Consider the following 23,932-nt stretch of genomic DNA (forward strand, 5'->3'; position numbering starts at 1 on the left):
CACTGTCATGTGGATAAGAAGAAAATCCAAGTAACCTCCTTTTATGACCGGCAGATTTGTCACCACGATGAGCAGGAGCTGTTTCAGACAATTTTACGTTGGCTCGCTCAAACTCTTGAGCGGAAAATCCATGCCAAACAGCTCCTGTCCCACATTCGCTTTCCGCTGATGCCGGTGGAGTACCTGGTCGACCAGGTGCTGCCGACACTGCAAACACTTTTTCCAGCTGAGGCCAGTTGTAAGGCCATGGTGGAGGAAGCCTTGGAGTACTGTCGAAGCACAAGCGAGCAGCCGATTCGGCAAACAGGACGCACTATGCTGAGGGGAGGAGAGGAATGCTTGTTGCTGATTGGTGGAGAGGTACACCGAATGCCCGTCATCTTTGTTCTTTCCAGCTCTACATGCTAAATGCACTGAGAGATGAAGTTAGCAGTCCAGGAGTGCACTTTAAGCAGTGCTTTTCAATCATGCTTCCTAATTTAAAGTGTTATTGGCAACCTGATCATGTTTATCTATTGTATGAGCTGCTTATCTGTTTATCTGCTTACCTGATTATTAAAATGGTTTATAGGATTGTTAAGACATAAATAAGTGCAATTGATTGACTAGGATATGAATAGGAGCCTGTTGATTAGGTTCAGCACTACCTTGAGTATTGTTCAAGCACGAATAAACAAACTTGCTCCTTCTGAAAGTACCCACCTCCCCCTGACATCGCACCACGTTTTCCATTAAAGTTAGATTTTTTTAACTCAAAATTACTCAAACTTCAGCACTTGGCACTCAGCATTAAATGATTCCCGGGCACAGCACCGCTGCTGCCCACTGCTCCCCTCACCTCCCAGGGGGTGATCAAGGGTGATGGGTCAAATGCAGAGAATCATTTCACCACATCTAGTATGTGTGTGACAATCATTTGTACTTTAACTTTAACAAAAATATATAATGTAATGTTTTTTTTTATTTTTTATTTTGACCCTCTCAAAGCTATTTTGAAAAGATAACATCACAAGTTTAAATTAGTAAAATAAGTCCGACTTCTACCGCTTGTCTCGTTGGTGATCGTGGTGGGGGGGGGGGGCTGAGCCTATCCCAGCTGCACTCAGGCGGGGGGGAAAAAAAGATTCCAAAATGTGTATCATGCCCCTTGAAAAATGAAGCACTTACTGTAAGCTGTCTTTTGGGGTATAGTCAAATAACTGCCAATGTATCGTACAGTTGTGAAAACATTAACACAACAAAAATGATAGCCAAAATACAGTAAAAATTCACAGAAAGGACAACAAAGTCGCTTGACAGTTTGCTCCAGAATCCAAAAATCTGAAGACAAAACACATTTTTAATAGAAAAATGTTTGTTTTGCCCGCAAAAAACAATTAGAAATACATTTGTAAATGATGGAAAAAATGTATAAACGAATATTAGAAATCACTTTTATCTTGTTGGCGAGGTCCGCGATGAGCAGAGAGGTAGGAGGGACTGATGAGGAAAAAAAAACAAAGAAAGATCCTGACAATACAAAGACCTAAATTACAATATTCACAAGCATGCAGATAAATATTCATTTTGGATATGTCTTTTCTAGCTAGTCTCTAAAGCCCAGGATTTAAGAGGTTAATAACTGCCTGATCTGAAAGAACAAAACTGATCGTAACAAACTGTCTTTGTTGTATTTGTCAGGTGTCAGAGCGAGGAGAGGAGCTCAGTGCTAACGTTTGCCGGCTGAATGGTGATCGTTGGGAGACAGAAACTGAACTTCCTACTCAGCAAAGCCACCACTGCCTGGCTGTGCTTGGAGGCTTTATCTTTGTTGCAGGTGGAAGTTTGTCCACCTCCAACGTTGGAGATGCTGCGTGTAACTTGCTGTACAGATACGATCCTCGCCACAACCAATGGACCAAGGTACCAAACTAGAAACTAAGCACTTTATGCTTTGGCTTTCAGCTGAACTCATTGTCTATGTCTGCAGGGAGCTTCGATGAATGAGCCCCGGGTAAACTTTTACCTGGCCGCAGTGGGAGAATGCTTGATTGCTGTGGGTGGAAGAAATGCCTTTGGAGCGTTGTCTTCTGTGGAGCGATACTGTCCTGCTGAAGACCGCTGGTCCTATGTAGCAGGACTGCCAAGGTATTAAACTACTCAAGCCACAGACTGACCTGTGACTCACTACAACATTAGCTATTCATTTTATTTAAACCACCGTATTTTCCAGACCATCGGGCGCACCGCCGATGAATGGTCTATTTCTTTTATATATATCTTTTTTCATACATAAGGCGCACCGGAATATAGGGCGCATTAAAGGAGTCATGTTGTTTTTTTTTCTAAATTGAAAACACTTCCTTGTGGTGTACATAACATGTAATGGTGATTATTTGGTCAAAATGTTGAATAGATTATGTTTTATGGATATTCTTCAAGCCGCTTTCTGACAATTGCTTCCGGATTCGCCGTTTTGTGGGCGGTCTTATTTACGTGGCTCACTTTAGGCAGCGTCTTCTCCCCAACATCTTTGTTGTACTGGTGTAGATGGGATTGGAGGAAGTATCAAAAGATGAGACTAATTGTTTTAATGTAATTCAGACTTTACTACATCAATAACGGAGCAGAATCTTCTCATCCGAAACAACAACGAGGCCGGACATGTGTCCCGTGAAAAAACGTCCAACCGTAACTCTCTAATTACTAGAGTTCCTTGCGTGAATAATGTAAACTCACTACGCTTTCACGGCGAGTTTACTGACAGATATAAGTAAAAACTTTACACTACTTTATATTACAAATGGCAATAGTGGAGGTTGAATTTCATATAACAAGAAAATAGAGAAAAAAGAAAAGGTTTATCAACCACGGTGTCGTCACAGACTACAAAGGTGGATTTGCGCAATTTTTCAGGATTTATGCAGATCCCAAATACAGATCAGCAAGAAAAGTTGCTTTTGCATATTATTGCGAAACAAAACGGCAGATATGTCTTACCTTATACACACACCATTATAATGCCCTTATGTTGAAGCATATCAGGCGGTGCGGCTTCATAGCTTACCAAAGTCGTACTAAAACATTTTGATAGATTTTTGATTGTTTACTTGAGACATATTGCCATCATTTGCAGTCTACACGTATATCTTATGTTTGACTGCCATCTACTGGTCACACTTATCATTACACCGTGTACCAAATAAAATTGCTTTGTAAGCAAAACCAGAATTATTCCGTACATTAGGCGCACCAGGTTATAAGGCGCACTGTCGAGTTTTTTGGGAAAAAAAAATTTTTTAATGGCGCCTTATAGTCCGGAAAATATGGCAACTATGTCGGCAGAGCGGCTTGTCCAGTAACCACAGGGATAGAGCAAGCGAGATTCAAACAGCCAAATGCTCCTTGGGTCTTTGCAAAAAAAACACTACAGTTAGGTCTGGTCTAATAGTCAATAAATCAATTAACAATTAATCAAATGATTAATGAAAATGAACTCCATTACTTTTCCGGCAAATTGTCTGTGTGTTTGTTTTCTTCGTCTCTTACTTTCAAACAGGTCACTCTTAGCACGTGTGCTTTTATTCAATAGCAGACTTAAATGAACAGGGTGAACCCTCTTATCATCCTTAAACAATCTTTGTCTCCATGGGCGGAGGCGGGACTGCTTCTTAACGCACACAAAATGCACAGACATACTCGCTAGACAGGCTCGCTGGTTGCTATTAAAAAGCACGCCAAAGTAACAACCTTTTGGGAAAAAATAGATGATTGCATAGCTTTATGTCCTGTGTGTAAATTATGTATTCTTCAAAAAAGTGAGCAAAATTACCTTTCATCACTCACAAACAAGCAAGAATTCCCAATTTCTTAGAATGTGATGGCAAAAACAAAAAAGGCAACAAAATTAACAAGTTTTTTTCAACTGGGGGAAAATTGCATTTCAAAATGTTCAATATTTATTGAAATGCAATTTTTTCAAACATATATTGAGAGTCCACTTTATTTATTTTTTGTCTTTACTTATTTAGAATAATTAAAAGCCCTTGATCTTCCAGTTGCAATGATAAAAAAATATATTTTTACCATAGTTTTATTTTGTTTGAAATAAATACTTTCATTATTGTTGTTATTATTGTTATTTATTGTTAGTGAAAATTGAGCGATAAATTAGTATTGATTCGTAATTAATTCATTAATATCTTTTTTATCTTATCTAAAGAAAAATACTGAAAAAAACCCACAATTTGAGGTATTTTAATTTTAATTCATTACATTATTGTGTATTGTCATAAAATCCTTTTCAACAAACTTTAAACAGATGCAGTCTTAGCCATTTACTAAAATAAAACATCAGGTGAATTAAAATAAAAAAATAAAAACACTTTTCTAAAAAGCACAAAAGCAGTTATTAAACATTAAACTTTTTGCTTTTCGTCTGTTTCAAATAATGTAATAGTAATTATAAATTTCCCACAATAATTTTGATGGGCCTGCTATTTGTGCCCTGGACCTCTGGCTGGAGGTCGGTGGAAGCTGGCCTACTTTTAAGATGGCGTCGAGTGTCCGAATCCATGAGTTTTAGTTGTAATGGTACAAAATGAACTGAAGAACTAGCCTAAACATTACCATCCTAACATTAAAATGCATATCACTTAGCATTTGTAATGTGTAATATACTAAGTGATATGATTCTGAGGCGTATGGCTGTAGAATTAGAGAAAAAAGTGTAAAATTAACTGAAAAAGTTAGCATGTCATACCAAGTTATATGACTTAAGGTGTATGTCAGTGGAATTAAAGTAAAAGGTGTAAAATTAGCTGAAAAAGTGTGTATGTGTGTGCCTGCCTTCCGCCCGATTGTAGCTGAGATAGGCGCCAGCGCCCCCCGCGACCCCGAAAGGGAATAAGCGGTAGAAAATGGATGGATGGATGTGTGCATGTGTGCGAGTGCGTGTGCGTGCGTGCGTGCGTGCGTGCGTGCGTGCGTGCGTGCGTGTGTGTGTGTGTGTGTGAAAAAGAGGAAGAAAGCGGGGCGGTATGGTGCAGTGGATAGAGCGGCCGTGCCAGAAACCTGAGGGTTGCAGGTTCGCTCCCTGCCTCTTGACATCCAAATTGCTGCCGTTGTGTCCTTGGGCAGGACACTTCACCCTTTCCCCCGATGCTGCTCACACTGGTGAATGAACGATGAATGAATGACAGGTGGTGGTCGGAGGGGCCGTAGGCGCAAACTGGCAGCCTCGCTTCCGTCAGTCTACCCCAGGGCAGCTGTGGCTACAGATGTAGCTTACCACCACCAGGTGTGAATGAATGATGGGTTCCTACTTCTCTGTGAGCGCTTTGAGTATCTAACAATAGAAAAGCGCGATATAAATCCAATCCATTATTATTATTATTATTATATCAATAAAGCATGGCTTACTGCTGGTCTGCTTGCACAAGGTTGCTAAAATAATGTTTACAGGTAAATTTTTACACCATGAATGCTAGAACCCACAGCTTCTTTATTGGTTTTAATGTAAGCATTATGATTGAAAATCGGACCCTTATAGAGAAAAGAAAAGCTAAAGGCTGTGGTCCACCAATGCCAAGGTGCTTGGGTATTAGTAAGCAGTACTCTGACTCACCACAGTGGGAGAAGTGGGGGCACTAGAGTTAACAGACACATGTCTACAGCGGAAGCCAGCATGGAAGGTGAAGCATTTACAAACAGCTGATTTTGTTATTTTAACTGGCAGAGAAAAGTTCAGGAGACGATCCTCCTTCATCTGTCAGTCAGCCTTCAGGGCTGTGTGCAGGGATTCCTGTTATAGCCCCTGCATCCACACGGAACCTGAAGGATTGGCAACTTTCACTGTCACTTATATCGTATGGACTGCATGACGGAACATTTTAGTGGTTTTGATATATTCACTTTTTCTATGCAAGGTATACGGGTCCATGCCTAGCTAAGTCTTGGATCCTTAAAGGGGAAATACACTTTTCGTGTCGTCCTCTCCTGTCTCGGGTCTAAAGGGCTGTCAAAGTGTCCCAACTTGTCAGATCACCCACTCAGATGTCTCATGTCCTGGTGAGATGCAATATTTATGATCTACATTAAACTTCCAAGGAGCAAGGAAGCAGAAAACAGCTTACCACTCAATGATGGAAACATAGGGACACACGCTAGGGATCACGGCGCCCCTAAAAGTAGTTAGTCCGCGTTTTGGCTTATAATAACAATATCACCAATACTTGGTTAATATTTAAATCAAGAAATGTAAATTGAGTATTGTTGGTGGTTTTTGAATGGTTAATTTCTGTTTTTTATGGGCCGATTAGTGGAGCTCCTATTGGCTCTGTTGTAAGCGGAATTTTATTTACGTTTATTTGATATTTAGAATGCATAAAAAAAAATCCATCCGTCATCATGTCTTTCATAATGATTGTGAGCGATTCCAAAAGAAGTGCAGTTCCACTTTTAAGACTAACCACTGCTCAACACTCCACTTTTTAATCAGATATGCATATTTCTGTTTTTGCACAGTCACAAGTACCTCTGCAAGCAATGGCTGTCTTCAGTTATGTTGACAATCACTTATGTTGACATTATAAGACTTTTGTCAGGTCCAATCGGGATTTTCCTGGCTTTATTTTTGTGATTGTTGCTGTCTAAAATGCCTGATTCTGCACAAGCTTTTTCACAAAGTTGTGGCAAAAGTTGCAATGTTATGAGTCATATATTTTCATGGACACATTTGATTGGGTTGACTGATGACGTGTTTTGCAGTGTTTGAATGTAAACGTTCCTCCAAATAGAGTGGCTGGCTAAGACTACGGGTGGCTGACGTTGGTGACGCCTCAGACTAATCATATGTACATGTTGGTGTTTGTTGCTCCATTTTATTTGGCATTCAGACAGGCAATCACTTTGTATTGACGTATGATGAAGAAGACACAGTTGATCAATATATCAAAATGATGGACCAGACTCTAATGACTTATAAGACAGTAAAAGACTGCCATATTTTCCGGATTATAAGGCACACTTAAAATACTTTTTTCCCCCTCAAAACTCAATAGCGCGCCTTATAACCCGGTGCGCTTAATATGCTGAATAATTCTGGTTTTGCTTACTGACCTCAAAGGAATTTTATTTGGTACATGGCGTAATGATAAGTGTGACCAGTAGATTGCAGTCAAACATTAGCGATACGTGTAGACTGCACTATGATGAAATATGACTCAAGTGAACAACACCAACATTTTATATGTTTCATTGAAAAATATAGAACATTACACACGGCGCTCAAAAATCTACCAAAATGTTTTAGTATGACTTTGGTAAGCTAAAAAGCCGCACCGCCCGATGGATTGTCGGTGCATTAAAGTTATGAGTATTATTATGGTGTATAAGGTAAGACATATTATCTGGCGTTTTGTTTCACAATATTATGCAAAAGGAAGTTTTCTTACCTTCTGGTAACCGCTGATCTGTTTTTGGAATCTGCATAAATCCTGAAATATTGCGCGCTTCCGCCTTTGTAGTCCGTGGTGACATCGTAGACAATAAGCTTCTTCTTTTTCTCTACGTTCTTGTGTGGCATTCATTTTCCGCTGTTGCCATTTCTAATATAAAGTAGCGTAAAGTGAGCCACGTAAATAAGACCGCCCACAAAACGCCGCATCTGGAAGCGACTGTCAGAAAGCGGCTTGAAGATGATCTGTAAAACATCATCCATGCAACATTTGGCCAAAAAACCACAGGGAAGTGTTTTCAATTTAGAAAAAAATAAATAAATATAACGCCCTATAATCCGGTGCTCCTTACATATGAAAAAAGATCGGAAATAGACCATTCATCAGCAGTGCACTTTACAATCAGGTGCGCCCTATGGTCCCAAAAATACGGTACAAAAAGTTTGTTTCCAACTTACCCTTCCACCACAATCCATGCCACACTGGGTGTATGCACCTAATATGATAAAAACACCACGTCCACAGTGCAATCCACGACCAACCAGTGGAGCGGTAAGGTGACCAATGTTATTCACACAAGCAACTTAGAGAAATAGCAAGTATAGTTCCTACAACGAAAAAAGTAGCAAAGCCTCGCATAATTTACAGGGTTTTGCAAGAATTAGCATTAATTAGCATTAATCAGCATGCATCGATGTGATTGCAACTTGGTGAAGTGGTGAACTGTTCTTATGTGACTTATCTAACTTTTAGCCTAAGTCAGGGGTGCCCATTATGTCGATCGCAAGCTACCGGTCGATTGCTGAGGGTGTGTCAGTCGATCGCCAGCCAATCATAAAAAAAAAAAAATAGACCTAAAAAGGAACGATCATCAATCTTCCCAAAGATATCACTTTCGTCACTTGATTGGCATTCACAGCACCTGAGGTTCTTTTGAGATGACGCTGGCTGCTGCGGGCTCATTATTAATAAAAAATGACCGACAGGAAGGCGAGAAACACTTTTATTTCAACAGACTCTCGTGCCTTACCTGCCGTCAAAACTCGAAAGATCGACTGCACAGTTTCTGTCTTCACAATAAAAGCGGTGCTTTATACTGCCTGCCCTAACAAAATAAGAGTCCCAGAAAGGTAGTGCACACCGGCTAGCAAGCTACAGAGTTTTCCACCAATGAATTTATTGTAAAGGGTATAACAGCAAGTATTGAAGCTGGATAAATAAAATGCCAAAAACCAACCACTTTCATGTGGTATTACACAGAAATGAGGACTTTTTTTCTCCTCCATTTGAAAATGCGTACTCTGATTCTAATTAATGCAAGTCGTCAGAATCAGGTAAAACATCAACTTATATTCTTGTCTTCATGAAAGAAAGGAAACTATATGTGTTAAACATGCTTGTATTATCATTAAACACCTTTAACTTGTTGACATAAATGTCTCTTTCATAAATAAATACATATAAATGATACAAATGAATGAGGTAAAACCCCTTGACGTGGTCAATTGTAAAAAAAAGTAGCTTGCCTGCAGAAAAAGTGTGGGCACCCCTGGCCTAAGTCATAGTTTTCTGACAAAGCTTCCAGCATCCAGCAAGTATTCATAAATCTGCAGGAGAGAATTGTTTGGTTTGACATTTTTTATTGTCTTCTAGGTTGACGTACGGCCATGCCGGCACCTTGCATCACGGTGTGATTTACATTTCCGGCGGACATGATTGTCAGATCGGACCGTTTCGCAAAGACGTCCTGTGCTATGATCCATTGGCGGATGGCGACATGTGGGTGGAATGCCAACCCATGGCGCTGGCTCGGTGCTGGCACTGCATGGCCTCCCTCAAGAATCTAATCTACGCCATCGGGGGCAGCAACGACCACGAGGATACCAGTGAGCGATTTGACATTCTGCAGGTGGAGTCCTACAACACACGCAGCCAACAATGGAGTCATGTGGCACCCCTTCTGTTGCCAAACAGTGAGGCGGCCCTGGCGGTCTGGGCCGAGAGGATTTATGTGCTGGGCGGCTACAGCTGGGAGAAAATGAATTTCTCTGGGACAACTCAAGTGTACAATCCTGATGAAGACGTGTGGTCCACAGGGCCTGACCTGCCTAAACGCATCGCAGGATCCTCAGCTTGTGTGTGCGCCATTAAAGCTCCTTTTACATCTCTGAATCCAGAGGGGATCAAAAGTTGACAAGTGGGCCTCATCATGTCCAACTATGGTAAGATGTGAACATCAAATCTGCAATATTAGGTTAGAACATATTAATTTTTTTTTCACTGCTTGCCTTTTCGTGAACATACATTCCAAAAAAACGAAAAAAAGTGGAAATAAATGAGGAAATAGTTGAAATGTTGATCAGACTGGCTCATGTTGACATAAGTTGTCAACATTACCGAACTATTTATTGCTTGCAGATTTACTTACTTTTCTGAAAAAACTCTTATTTTTTTTTTTTTTCTCCATTCATGCATCCAGAATCCAGGCTAATATTGCTATGCTTCTACTTTGAAGTTGACTTTCCGATGAACAGGAAGTAGCAGTAGTCCAGGGTGACTGTTCAATTACTGCTGCTGAACAAAAAAGTACATTGCAGCTTTTTAGAGAGATGCTAGGTTGTATCTTCAAGTGCTACAGGTATGTTTTGAATTACAATTTTGGCACTTTTATATTCTTTCATATGTTTTGTGGCAACTACTGAACACATCACGGTTGCACGGCACAAATTGTGGAGTGGAACACAGGAGTTGCTTTATAAAAGAATAAAAACTACAAAATGAAGACAGGCAAAATATTAATGATGTACACTTGCTCTAAAAATAAATAAAAATATATACATTTTCCTGTAAAAAATTCAGAATATTTATTCCATATAAGGGATGGGTACCTAATTCAGTGCATTATTCTGTCAGTTTTACCGGGTATCGATTCACGTTAATTAAAACTATACCATATTGTCATACCTTTGATGCAAGTGATGTCTTGTTTGATTGCAGACTCAAATTTAAAAACTTTCAAGCAATAAGACTTTTTCTCTTTGGAATTCATCAAAGGCGGACACTCTCCCCTCCCTCTTGCCCCTCCTGCTTGCTTCTTTGTTTTGTCTTGTCTTAACTTTCTTGTATCCTCTTTTTGCACTGCTCTCCAAATTGAATTGATCAACTTGACAAGATCTCAGGTTTGGGCGAATCTGCCTGTCCTGGAGAACCGGTTGTTGCTAGACCCACAGACTTGTGGGAGAAGCAGACTGCTGCGCGCATGTTGACCCTTCCATTCGAGGATGATAAAGATATCTACCGATTCGGAATCATGATAATAGAACATCTGAATAGAATAGAATGGACTTTATTGTCATTATATTTGCATACAACAAGATTAAGGACTCCAACTTAAGGTGCAGTAATCGGAACAAATATTGGGTAAAAAATGAATTACACAAGAGGTAATAAAGAAAAAATTAACAATTGAAATAAACGGACTACTATCCAATAAAAATAATAAGCAAACCTGTACAATATTTAAAAAAAACATATATAGAAATAGAAAATACTGTACAATATACAGAACAAGACAAGAGTACCGGAATAATAAATAACAATTAGTGTCGGACGTATCGCACTCGAAGGGTAATATTGCACAGTAGGGTATTAGGGTAGGATATTGTATAGGGGTGAATTATTATTATAAGTTAGAGTTCAAGATGGTTACAGCTCTGGGAAAGAAGCTGTCTCTGAGCCTGTTTGTTCTGGCTCTGATGCACCTGTAGCGCCTGCCCGATGGTAGCAGATCGAACAGGTAGAATCCAGGTGATGCTTTTTGCTCTGTTGAGGCAACGGGAGTTGTGTAAATCATTCATGGAGGGTAGGGGGGCAGCCGATGATTTTTTGTTCAGACTTTATGACCCTCTGAATCGCCTGTTTTTCTGCTTCAGTGCAGCTGGCGTACCACACTGTTATGCAGTACGTCAGCAGGCTCTCGACAGCCGAGCGATATAAGGTCACCATCAGCTGCCTCTCCAGTCTGTTCTTCCTCAGCACCTTCAGGAAGTGGAGTCTCTGCTGGGCCTTCCAGATGACCGCAGTTGTAATTTGGGTCCAGGAGAGGTTCAGCAGATATGAGGGTGCTGTGGAACTTGAAGGAGCTGACTCCCTCCACCTCCTCGCCGTTGATATAGAGGGGTGCGGGGTCTGCGGTGTTTTTCCTGAGGTCAAAGATGAGTTCCTTGGTTGTTGTGGTGTTCAATGCCATATTATTCACTGAACACCACACTGATAGTTTCAGGACCTCATCTCTGTATGCAGACTCATCCCCCCCTGTAATGGGACCCACCACCGTTGTGTCATCAGTGAATTTGATTATGGTGTTCTCCGGGTGCTGATTGGAGTAAGCGTTGCCCTGGTTTATCGACAAACTAAAAGAAGCTGGCAGCTGTTCAAAGTACCCTAAAGCTGCCACAAATGATTGGAGAATGCGAGCAGAACTCTGGGCACGCTGACTTTTTGGGATTTTGGACTAAATTGCAAACTGGACAACATCTTGGAGACGCCATCAGCCCCGCTTGACAAAGTATAATGAACTTAAGGACCGGGAATAGACAGTGAAATGTTTAAATTAGTTTTTGCTTTACCAAACACAAACATTTTAATCTGGATTGATTTCCTTGGCTGCAAGTGATGTGGCTTTGAGACCTCCCTAGAGGACAGAGCAGCGGAGACACAACAAATTCCTTCCTTGTCCCTCACAGCTGTTTTATTTTGTATTTTTGTTGGACTGACTGGCTCTTATCGCGATTGCAGCAGCATTGAGATAGCGAAACAGACACTGCAGGCCTATACACTCACATGTTCATTCACGTAATATACGCGCCACAAACATACGCATCCACAGAAAATACATGTCGCACACACCCATATCCCACGCTTTCAATGCTTCACCCCATGTGGTATGATGGAAAACAGAGCAGCGCCCCTTGTGGCTGGCAGTTTTGGGCCGGATGCCTGCCCCCTAACTCGAGGTGGCAAACCTTGAGTTGTATGTTATAAACTTTATATGTGCTTTGCTATAGAGTGTTTTCCTGTCTATAACTACCACCAACTTGCTTGCTTTTTTCACCTCTTCTTCCCCCATGTTTACCATTTCCCTACCTTTTACAGGGTGCCACCCTAACGGGGACCTATCAGCATTCAATGTACATACCGTATTTTCCGGACCATGAATGATGAATGGTCTATAATTGATATTTTTTTTAATATATTAGACGCACTGGATTATAAACCTGTGCACTGCAGATGAATGGTCTATTTCCCATCTTTTTTCATATACAAGGCGCACCGGATTATTGGGCGCATAAAAGGAGTCATATTATTATTTTTTTCTAGATGTAAAACACTTCCTTGTGGGGTACATAACATGTAATGGTGGTTCTTTGGTCAAAATGTTGCAAAGATTATGTTTTACAGATCACCTTAAAGCCGCTTTCTAACAGTCGCCTACGGATGCACCGTATTGTGGACGGTATTATTTACGTGGCTCACCTTCTGCAGCGTCTTCTCCCCGTCGTCTTTGTTGTAGCGGTGTAGCGTGCAAGGACGGGAGTGGAAGAAGGGTAGAAAGATGGAGCTAAAGTTTAAATGACACTCTGACTTTACTTAAATCAATATCGGAGCCACATCTCTAATCTGAAAACAACCACTCTAGAAATGTGTCCCGTGAAAAACCGCCCAAAAGGAATTCTAATAACTAAAGTTCCTTCAGTGAATAAAGTAAACTCACTAGACCAGTATGCTTTAGCGCTTTCATGGCGAGTTTACTGACAGATATAAGAAATAACTTTACACTACTTTACATTAGAAATGTCAACAGCGGAGGATGAATGAAGATAGACAAAAAGAAGAAGCTTATCGACTACGGGTTCCGGCACGGACTACAAAAGCCGACGCGGACAATTTTTCAGGATTTTTGCAGATCCCAAATACAGATCAGCAGGTACCAGAAGATAAGAAAAGTTGCTTTTGCATAATAATTGCGAAACAAAACATCAGATAATGTCTTACCTTATACACACACCATAATAATACTCGTATGTTGAAGCACAGTACAATACATCAAGCGGTGCAGCTTCATTGCCCACCAAAGTCATACTAAAATATTTTTAAAATATTTTTAAGCGCCATGTGTAATATTATATATCTTCAATGGAACATTCAAAATGTTGGTGTTGCTTTTATTTGAGACCCATCATAGTGGATGCTACACATATCTATGTTTGACTGCCATCTACTGGTCACACTTATCATTACATCATGTACCAAAAAAAATAGCTTTGAGGTGGGTAACCTCAACCGAACTTACTCTTTACTTTAGGCGCATTGGGTTATAAGGCGCACTGTCGAGTTTTGAGGGGGAAAAAACGATTTTAAATGCGCCTTATAGTCCGGAAAATACGGTATGTCTTTTCTTGAATGGGTCTGCTGAAAATGTAATTTTGTTGTTCTTTTCAAGAGCAATCACCCGTGTCATGTCTGTGTTTACTAACAAGACGGAGTCAAGAATCTTAACATGGACATATTCTCACTACTTTTTTTTGTCCAGCACAAAGAAAATTACATTTTAGTTAAATATAAGTTCTGTCTTGGATCAAAGATCCTATCTACTGCCCAAAACAGCAATTCAAATCTGCTAAAACAGTTACAAAAGCAACATGCTTCAACGAAGAGAGTAAAGAGAGACACAGACTCCGATGCCACTTCACCTCCACCACCACCACCACCACCACCTAAGGATATTAAGGCAGGGACTGCTAGCCAGGACAACATTGTAAGAGACATTGCAGCATATGTGCTAGAAGACATGCAGGCTTATTTCTACAGTGGAGTCACCCGCTTCCAGGCAGCTAATTAGCATGATACCGGCGTCAAACAGCAAATGGCACGGAAAACATTTTCCACGTACCTGGACACAGTGGACAGTGAGTACATAAAAATGGAATGCGAGCTAAAGAAGACGCTCCAAACCTGCTTCTGCTCATCATTCAGCACTAAAGGTACACACACTCTGTGAATTCTCTTATTTACACTTTCATTCTAGACTTCTAGAGTGTTTGATTAACACATCTCTCTAAATGTATGGACTATAAAGTTCACAAACATAAAGAGGGATCCTAGTGGGTCAGGCCAAGCTTTCCTTTTCTGTAAACTAAAACTGGGGAAATGAGTAGTGTTTTGGGCTTCAGTACAGTGTTGATATCCTGAAGACATGATTTTATTTCACAATTCCTTGAGAGAAAAAAATGCCTGGTTAGGATTTGTGTATGTCATGTGTGCCTTCCTTGGGTGAAGCCATGTTTACAGCTATGTTCTTATTATGCTGTTTGTTACTTTTATGTATGTTATGTTGTTGTCTTTGTGTGTTGTATGTAGACCACATGGCTTAGCAAAGTTCAGTGATGCAAATGCATGTCATGTTGATCAACAGATTTCATTATTCTCCAGTGGAATAACAGTACTGAAATAAAGGCTAAAATGGCATTAATGGGAGCCTTATAAAAAAAAAAAGTAACTAAATGGCTACTTTTCATAGTTACACATTACTTTTTGGTGTAAGTAACTGAGTTACTTTTGAAATAAAGTAACTAGTAACTGTAACTAGTTACTGGTTTTCAGTACCTAACCCAACACTGGTTATATCTTTTGTTACAATGAGACAATACCCAATAATGAACATAAACCATGTAGTATATATATCAACCTGCCGTGGGCCATTGCGAAGAAACAAGCCCAGGGAACCCACTAATTCAGCGTTGTGGTAAATTGTATTTTTCATGCACTTATTTTTGCGGTATTTATCTGCCACACGTGAAAAATAATGCCTCCATTAAACCGCTTCCTGGTGCAGAAAGGGTTGGGGACACTTGGCTTCAGATAAATCAAGTCTTGCACTGCAAATCATATTTTTTACATTCCAATGGTGTCCAGGGGGGAATTAGACCATCAAAGTACCATATATAAACAAATATATGAGAATTAATGTACTGTTTGGTTCAGGCAAATCAAATATTTAATAACCAAACACTGGTTTGTGTTCTATGGTTGATGTATGAAATTTGTTAGCAAGTTATTATTTTTCACTTATTAATTTGTCTCATTGTGTTTTGTGTTTAGCTTCAGAGCATATTGTTATTTATTCTAGTTTTATTTATATACATGTATATATTTTCTTTCTCATTTTCAATATTGTTTACCTGCTGTTAAACTTATTTTTTGGAAATGTTTACAATAAAATAAATAAACCTAGAAATGATCTAGAATCTCTGTAATTTTTATTGTGCCACAGACTTATTTTAGATGAAGTATAAATGTCACTGTCAAAGTAATAACTTTACAGAATATTTACAATGAAAACACAAGCCAAATCAAATTTAAGCGTTCACCTACTGTATTTAAGAATAACGTGTGTAATTTAGAAATATTCAGATCCAGTCTAACTACTGCTAGTGATTTTTTTTCCCATGATGGATCCTTGGGGATTTCAGGGGTCCTTTGGTTGCCATATTGAGTAATTCCCAGCAAGCAGTTGTTTACGTTTTGCTTTGTTACGCCATAACTAAAAAGTATGGAGATAGTTCACTAGCGTGGACCCATTCCCCTTTTGCAGTTATTTGCAGATTTGAAGAAATTCGTTTCATACAAAACATTTTTAGTGATGGGAGGAATTTTCCTTATTTCAAATGCAAATGTTGACAACTATGAAGAGAGCGTCAACTGGTGGTTTAAAATATAACTTTGGCTGTTGGGTTTTTATTAGCTATAAGTTACATTCCAATACATTAATATCAATATAAATAGTACTGTTGATAATACAATAATCACCTCTATCAACAATACAATTGTTTCAAATGTAACAATACATACAGTGGGGCAAAAAAGTATTTAGTCAGCCACCGATTGTGCAAGTTCTCCCACTTAAAATGATGACAGAGGTCTGTAATTTTCATCATAGGTACACTTCAACTGTGAGAGACAGAATGTGAAAAAACATCCAGGAATTCACATTATAGGAATTTTTAAGAATTTATTTATAAATGATGGTGGAAAATAAGTATTTGGTCAACCATTCAAAGCTCACTGATGGAAGGAGGTTTCGGCTCAAAATCTCACGATACATGGCCCCATTCATTCTTTCCTTAACACGGATCAATCGTCCTGTCCCCTTAGCAGAAAAACAGCCCCAAAGCATGATGTTTCCACCCCCATGCTTCACAGTAGGTTTGGTGTTCTTGGGATGCAACTCAGTATTCTTCTTCCTCCAAACACGACGAGTTGAGTTTATACCAAAAAGTTCTATTTTGGTTTCATCTGACCACATAACATTCTCCCAATCCTCTGCTGTATCATCCATGTATCCATTTTGGTATAAACTCAACTCGTCGTGTAGAGCTCTGAGCTCATGAGGGGTTCCCTCAATCATCAGGTGATCTCCTGATGATTGAGGGAACCCCTCATGAAACAGTTCTGTAGAGATGAAGTAGTCTTGTGATTTTTTTTCCCACACATATAAGAAATACTTGATTTTCAGTTAATTCTAGCTATATATATATATATATATATATATATATATAAGAAATACTTGAATTTCAGTGTTCATTTATTTACACACACATAACACTCATCTACTCATTGTTGAGTTGAGGGTTGAATATTCCATCCCTGTTTTTTGTACACTAGATGGGAGTATTGTCCTGTTTAAGAGTGTCACAACACATTGCTGTTTGGCAGACGAACTGCTTTAGGTACACGAATCCGGACTGCTGTTGTTGTGTTTTGTTTTACCGCGCTGGGAGGACGATAATGAAACTGCTTAACAATAAACCCACATAAGAAACCAAGAACTCGCCCTCGATCATTCTACAGTTACAACGTCATTGGGCAGACACGCTCTTTGTACACGTCACTCAGGTCCGAATTGAGCTGGAGGAGGCGTGGCCTCCAGCTTCGCCTGAATTTCGGGAGAAAATTTGTCCCGGGGAGGTTTTCGGGAGAGGCGCTGAATTTGGGGAGTCTCCCGGAAATCCGGGGGGGTTGGCAAGTATGGCGTGTGGGAGCTATGTATGCTTGTGGAGACTAATAATACGATTAAAATTGGAGGACATCAAGGGCATGGTGGGTCCCTATCATGCCAAGCCCCCCAAACCCTAAGTGTTTGGGGGGACTTGGGTCCCAGGCTGAACCACTACAATTATTATTACCATTGTATTTATAGCTATATTTACATTTATACCTGCATACTAACCTCACTAAAACTCTCATTCAAAACATGAATTAATCTATAATTGATTTAAAAAAAGTTTATATTCCAACAATCTAAAATAGGAACAATAATGTTCGCTGCCCTCTGTTTTTTTTCTGGGATAATCTGAAGTTGTCATGATCCGTGGTCTGGATCATGTTTTGGTTAGTTAGTTTGGACTCCCTTTGTTGTTTGTGCACCTTGTGAGTTAGTTTGGTCACCATGGTAACGTATTAATTTCACCTGCTGCGGGTTTCAGACGCACACCTGTTTTTGTTAATTACTTTCTTATTTAAGCCTGCTTTGTCCCGTCAGTCGGTCTTGGTCCCTTGTTTGCGGTAAGCAACTGTTACGTTGGTTAGTTCTAGATTTCTCGTTCCCTGATCCTGTGGTAATGTTAACATTAGCTTCTGTGCGTTTCGGCACACATTTTCTTTTGTTCTTTTCGTCTGTTTTTGCACCAGTGTTTTTGTTATTAAACCACCTTACCTTTACGTTGTTGTCTGGAGTGTCTATGTTTGCACAGGAGGAACGATCCCGCATTAAAATGCGACCCTCATGTGACAGAAGGGACCAAGCCCAACTGACGGGACAAGGCAGGCTTAAATAAGAAAGTAATTAACAAAAACAGGTGTGCGTCTGGAACCCGCAGCAGGTGAAATTAATACGTTACCATGGTGACCAAACTAACTCACAAGGTGCACAAACAACAAAGGGAGTCCAAACTAACAGAAAATAACTAAGCTAAACATGATCCAGACCACGGGTCATGACAGAAGTTTGTCTCCACTCCAGACAAGCGCGTACGCCAACTTCCTGCTTACAGTATGTCATCACAACATCCTGTTTCTGCCGTGTTGTTTTGCTGATAAAAGTTTTTTATAAAAGTTTGTACTGCATTTTTGTTGCTTGTCTTTTCTGCACACACTCAGGTTGTGAAAAGTAAATGTACGGCTGGTAATACACTGTTCTTAACAACCACAAACCAAATCTTGTTTGGGGCCATAGCAAGTCTGTAGAATTAGGAAACAAATGACTTTACTGAACAATGGAGGGATGAAAAGCAGATTGCTGCCATTTTTGCTGCTTCAGGACATGCAAGGAAACTGTGGACTCACCACACGAGACCAATGATGACCAGAGAAAGACTGAACAGAAACAAGGAAGTCATGATTAGTGGTGCTGGGAAATTAGATTGATGTCTTAATCATGATTCTTATTATGATTCTGGATTCATTTTAATTTTTTGTACCAAATAATATGTTGCAGGAATCAGTTTGAATCGAGAATCCTACTGAATTGAGAATCAGTTTGAGTCGAGAAACATTTTCAATCGACAGACGCTCTAAATCAATGCAGTTTGAATGAAGAATTGTTTTGAATCAAGAATCGTGAATCATTTTGAATTGAGAAAGCGTTGTCTATTCGGGCTCCAGTATTTTGGAATGCCCTCCCGGTAACAGAGATGCTACCTCAATAGAAGCATGTCATTTGTATAATCCAGCCTTTAAATAGACCCTGTCATGATCTGTGGTCTGGATTATGTTTTTGTTATTTTTTGTTAGTTTTTGGACTCTTTTAGTTCCTGTTTGCGCTCTCTTGTTTTGTTTGGTTACCATGCCGACTTATGATTTTCACCTGCCTCTGATGTTCGGACTGCGCACCTGTTTCTAATCTAGACCCTTATTTAAGCCTGTCTTTGCCAGTCAGTCGGCTTGGCGTCGTTGCATGTTTTCACGTGATGCCATAGTTCATGTTGTTCGCTTCATGCCGTGTCAAAGTAAGTTTTGTTTGTTCCACGCCATAGTTTATGCTGTTTGTTTCATGCCACAAGTATTGCCTTTGTTCCACGCCATAGTTTGTTTGTGTACCTCATGCCCTGCCAAGATTTCTTGAGTTGGATTAATAAATATGTTCCCACCTTCACGCCTGGTCCGGAATAGTCAGTTTTCATCCCGGGAGAACAAACTTCACTGCAAGCTGCGAAAACCCCCCTTTTAGACCAGTTGATCTGCCGTCTCTTTTCTGCTCTGCCCCTCTCTCCTGCATGGAGAGGTTGTCAGGTGACCACAGATGAAGCGCTAGCTGTCCAAAGTCCGGGGTGGACCACTCATCTGTGCATCAGTTGGGGACGTCTCTGCGCTGCTGTCTTGTCTCCCCCTAAGATGATCCCCTGCTGGCCCCACTGTGGACTGGACTCTCACACTATTAACTAGATCCACTCAATGTCCATTGCACCGGTTGCCCATGGGGGTGGGGTGGAGTAGGGTGGGGGGTGTCCCCACATCTGTGTTCCCTTCCAAGGTTTCTTATTTTTTCCCATTCGGTTGAGTTTTTACTCGCCTGATGTGGGATCTGAGCCGAGGATGCCGTTGTGGCTTGTGCAGCCCTTTGAGACATTTGTGATTAAGGGCTATATAAATAAACTTTGATTGATTGGTGGTTTTGAATCGAGAATCGATTCTCAATGGAATCGTCACCCCAAAGTTTGCTGTGGAATTGAACTGGGAGTTGTTCACATCCCCATTTATTAGATACTGATTAGACACCTGGGCGTGCTTAGACTGACAGAGCTGATTGGAGGGGACACAAAGGTCAAGCAAGATGCTGATGACGGGACGGTGGAGAGAGATGTAATGAACAACATGCGTTTGTTACGTCTCTTCTCGACTACTGTAACGTATTATTTTCGGGTCTCCCCATGTCTAGCATTAAACGATTACAGTTGGTACAAATTGCGGCTGCTAGACTTTTGACAAGAACAAGAAAATTTGATCATATTACGCCTATACTGGCTCACCTGCACTGGCTTCCTGTGCACTTAAGATGTGACTTTAAGGTTTTATTACTTACGTATAAAATACTACACGGTCTAGCTCCATCCTATCTTGCCAATTGTATTGTACCATATGTCCCGGAAAGAAATCTGCGTTCAAAAGACTCCGGCTTATCAGTCATTCCTAAAGCCCAAAAAAAGTCTGCGTACTATAGAGCGTTTTCCGTTCGGGCTCCAGTACTCTGGAATGCCCTCCCGGTAACAGTTCGAGATGCTACCTCAGTAGAAGCATTTAAGTCTCACCTTAAAACTCATTTGTATACCCTAGCCTTTAAATAGACCTCCTTTTTAGACCAGTTGATCTGCCGCTTCTTTTCTTTTCCTCTTCTGTCTCCCCCTCCCTTGTGGAGGGGGTCCGGTCCGATGGCCATGGATGAAGTACTGGCTGTTCAGAGTCATGACCCAGGATGGACCGCTCTCCTGTGTATCGGTTGGGGACATCTCTACGCTGCTGATCCGATTCCGCTTGGGATGGTTTCCTGTGGACGGGACTCTCGCTGCTGTCTTGGATCCGCTTTGAACTGAACTCTCGCTGCTGTGTTGGAGCCACTATGGATTGAACTTTCACAGTATCATGTTAGACCTGCTCGACATCCATTGCATCCGGTCCCCTAGAGGGGGTGGGGGGGGGGGGGTTGCCCACATTTGAGGTCCTCTCCAAGGTTTCTCATAGTCATCATTGTCACTGGCGTCCCACTGGGTCTGAGTTTTCCTTGCCCTTATGTGGGTTCTTCCGAGGATGTCCTAGTCGTAATGGTTTGTACTGTCCTTTGAGACATTTGTGATTTAATGCTATATGAATAAACATTGATTGATTGATTGAACAAATTAACTTTTGTAAATACCAATGAAATTGACTTTAAAAATAGCTGTCAGTTCCTGTGACAATGTGAGTGTGAATACGGTTGACTGTTGATGACATTGATGTCTTTTTTTAAAGAACATGTGTGTCGGAAGGAGACACCCAGTCAGAGTCTGTCAGGAAAGCAAGCACAGGTCAGGAATGTCATACAGGAAGTGGTCTGGATTTAGACTTCCTGTTCGTTCCATAGCTCCTCAGAGCAGAGCGCTTCTGGGTGTTGTGGGTTTTAAGGTGATGACAACTTTATTGTGTATGTTTACTGCTTTAAAATTGTCTAATTCAAGTCGGTACTAGTTGGAAGGTTGGGGTTTAGTCGAGTGTTTAATGAAGCACAGCCCGTGAAAATATTTATGATTTTTATTCACATTTTTTAAGGACTCTATTTCTAAACGAACAAAGTCTTGAGCTATAGGAACAATTTGTTTTTTATAAAATTCGAGGTCTCTGCACAGTGACACAGTACTTGTCATAAAGATGGAAAAAGCAGGCTTTGATACAAAGCAGAGTGCGGGTTTGGTCATGTCAAAGAGTGATCCTGTGTGACAGAGACCCGAGTTTAAATATGACAAAGTTTTCTTTAGTAAAGCTAGACATTTTCAGTTTTATTAAAATGTCACAAACATCCTAAAAATACAAGTCATGTTTTTGAGCCAGGTATAAATCTTCAGGGACTGTATACACCAGACCTAAGTAAAACATAGAACTCGTTAAGATTTTTAATCCGACCGCCGGATACATTTTTTTAGACTGGTTACATTGTAACTGGAGCCGCTGTTATGATGTATGAAGTGCTGTTTTTAAATGACCCTAAGTCTTGAACTGCAGAAAGTACTTCAATGGTTGAAATCCGCGCTTTTGAGTGATGTACGGGTTATTACGGTAATATACGTCACAGCAGCTCGGACGAGGCACCAAGCAGTGTGGTCAGGGTTTCTTTCCAGAGCAGCCAGCCTGTCAAGTGGGTGTCAGGGACAGATGTGGAAGCAGATTTTTAAGACAAATATCTTCAGACTGTAGGTGTTTTACCCTTTGCTGTGTTTTTTGCATTTTTGTTGCGTTTTGCTTGATTGTAAAAGTTGTTGATTGAGGAGGTGGTCTGATGAGTTTGTATTCTATCAGACATTATTAGGAGTTATTGTATTAGTGTTCCTGAAGAAAGGACCCAAGCACACAAACTGTACAGCAAATGTACAGCCATATATAATAAATACAAACCACGTTTCCATTTGAGTTGGGAAATTGTGTTATATGTAAATATAAACGGAATACAATGATTTGCAAATAATTTTCAACCCATATCCACTTGAATATGCTACAAAAACAACATATTTGATGTTCAAATTGAAATAAAAAAATATTTTGGAAATAATCATTAACTTTAGATTTTGATGCCAGCAACACGTGACAAAGAAGTTGGGAAAGGTGGCAAATAAATACTGATCAAGTTTAGGTATGCTCATCAAACACTTAATTGGAACATTCTACAGGTGTGCAGGCTAATTGGGAACAGGTGGGTTCCATGATTGGGTATAAAAACAGCTTCCCAAAAAATGCTCAGTCTTTCACAAGAAAGGATGGGGCGAGGTACACCCCTTTATCCACAACTGAGTGAGCAAATAGTCAAACAGTTTAAGAACAATGTTTATCAAAGTGCAATTGCAAGAAATTTCAACATCTACGGTCCATAATATCATCAAAAAGTTCAGAGAATCTGAAAGAATCACTCTAAGTAAGCGGCATGGCTGGAAACCAACATTGAATGATCATGACCTTCGATCCTTCAGATGGCACTGTATCAAAAACCGACATCAATCTCTAAAGGATATCACCACATGGGCTCAGGAACACTTCAGAAAACCACTGTCACTAAATACAGTTCGTCGCTACATCTGTAGGTGCAGGTTAAAGCTCTACTATGCAAAGCGAAAGCCACTTATCAACAACATCCAGGAACGCCGCCGGCTTCTATGGGCCCGAGATCATCTAAGATGGACTGATTTAAAGTGGAAAAGTGTTCTGTGGTCTGACGAGTCCACATTTCAAATTGTTTTTGGAAATATTCGACATTGTGTTATCCGGACCAAAGGGGAAGCGAACCATCCGGACTGTTATCAACGCAAAGTTCAAAAGCCAGCATCTGTGATGGTATGGGGGTGCATTAGTGCCAAAGGCATGGGTAACTTACACATCTGTGAAGGCACTATTAATGCTGAAAGGTACATACAGGTTTTGGACCAACATATGCTGCCATCTAAGCACAGTCTTTTTTCACGGACGCCCCTGCTTATTTCAGCAAGACAATGCCAAGCCACATTCAGCATGTGTTAAAACAGCGTGGCTTTGTAAAAAAAGAGTGCGGGTACTTTCCCGGCCCGGCTGCAGTCCAGACCTGTCTCCCATCGAAAATGTGTGGCGCATTATGAAGCATAAAATACGACAGCTGAGACCCCGGACTGTTGAACGACTGAAAAAACAAGAATGGGAAAGAATTCCACTTTCATAGCTTCAATATT

General features: G+C 40.4%; 2 protein-coding genes across 7 annotated transcripts in view; both read left to right on the forward strand.

The window, feature by feature from the left end:
* The window catches only part of klhl36 (kelch-like family member 36), a 58,981-nt gene extending 48,703 nt beyond the window's left edge, over positions 1–10,278 (forward strand). For all 6 annotated transcript variants that reach the window (XM_061920001.1, XM_061919998.1, XM_061920003.1 and 3 more), the window contains 4 exons: positions 55–360; positions 1,681–1,902; positions 1,970–2,127; positions 9,090–10,278. In XM_061920001.1, the coding sequence (XP_061775985.1) occupies positions 55–360; positions 1,681–1,902; positions 1,970–2,127; positions 9,090–9,630 (1,227 nt within the window). In that variant the 3' untranslated portion in view covers positions 9,631–10,278. The remainder of the gene's footprint in view (positions 1–54; positions 361–1,680; positions 1,903–1,969; positions 2,128–9,089) is intronic.
* Positions 9,537–23,932, forward strand: part of exoc3l1 (exocyst complex component 3-like 1) — a 115,463-nt gene continuing 101,067 nt past the window's right edge. The window contains exon 1 of the mRNA XM_061919996.1: positions 9,537–9,658. The gene's annotated coding sequence lies outside the window, so the exon portion shown is untranslated. The remainder of the gene's footprint in view (positions 9,659–23,932) is intronic.

This window comes from Nerophis ophidion, linkage group LG14, assembly GCF_033978795.1.
Source record: "Nerophis ophidion isolate RoL-2023_Sa linkage group LG14, RoL_Noph_v1.0, whole genome shotgun sequence".
Taxonomy (NCBI): domain Eukaryota; kingdom Metazoa; phylum Chordata; class Actinopteri; order Syngnathiformes; family Syngnathidae; genus Nerophis; species Nerophis ophidion.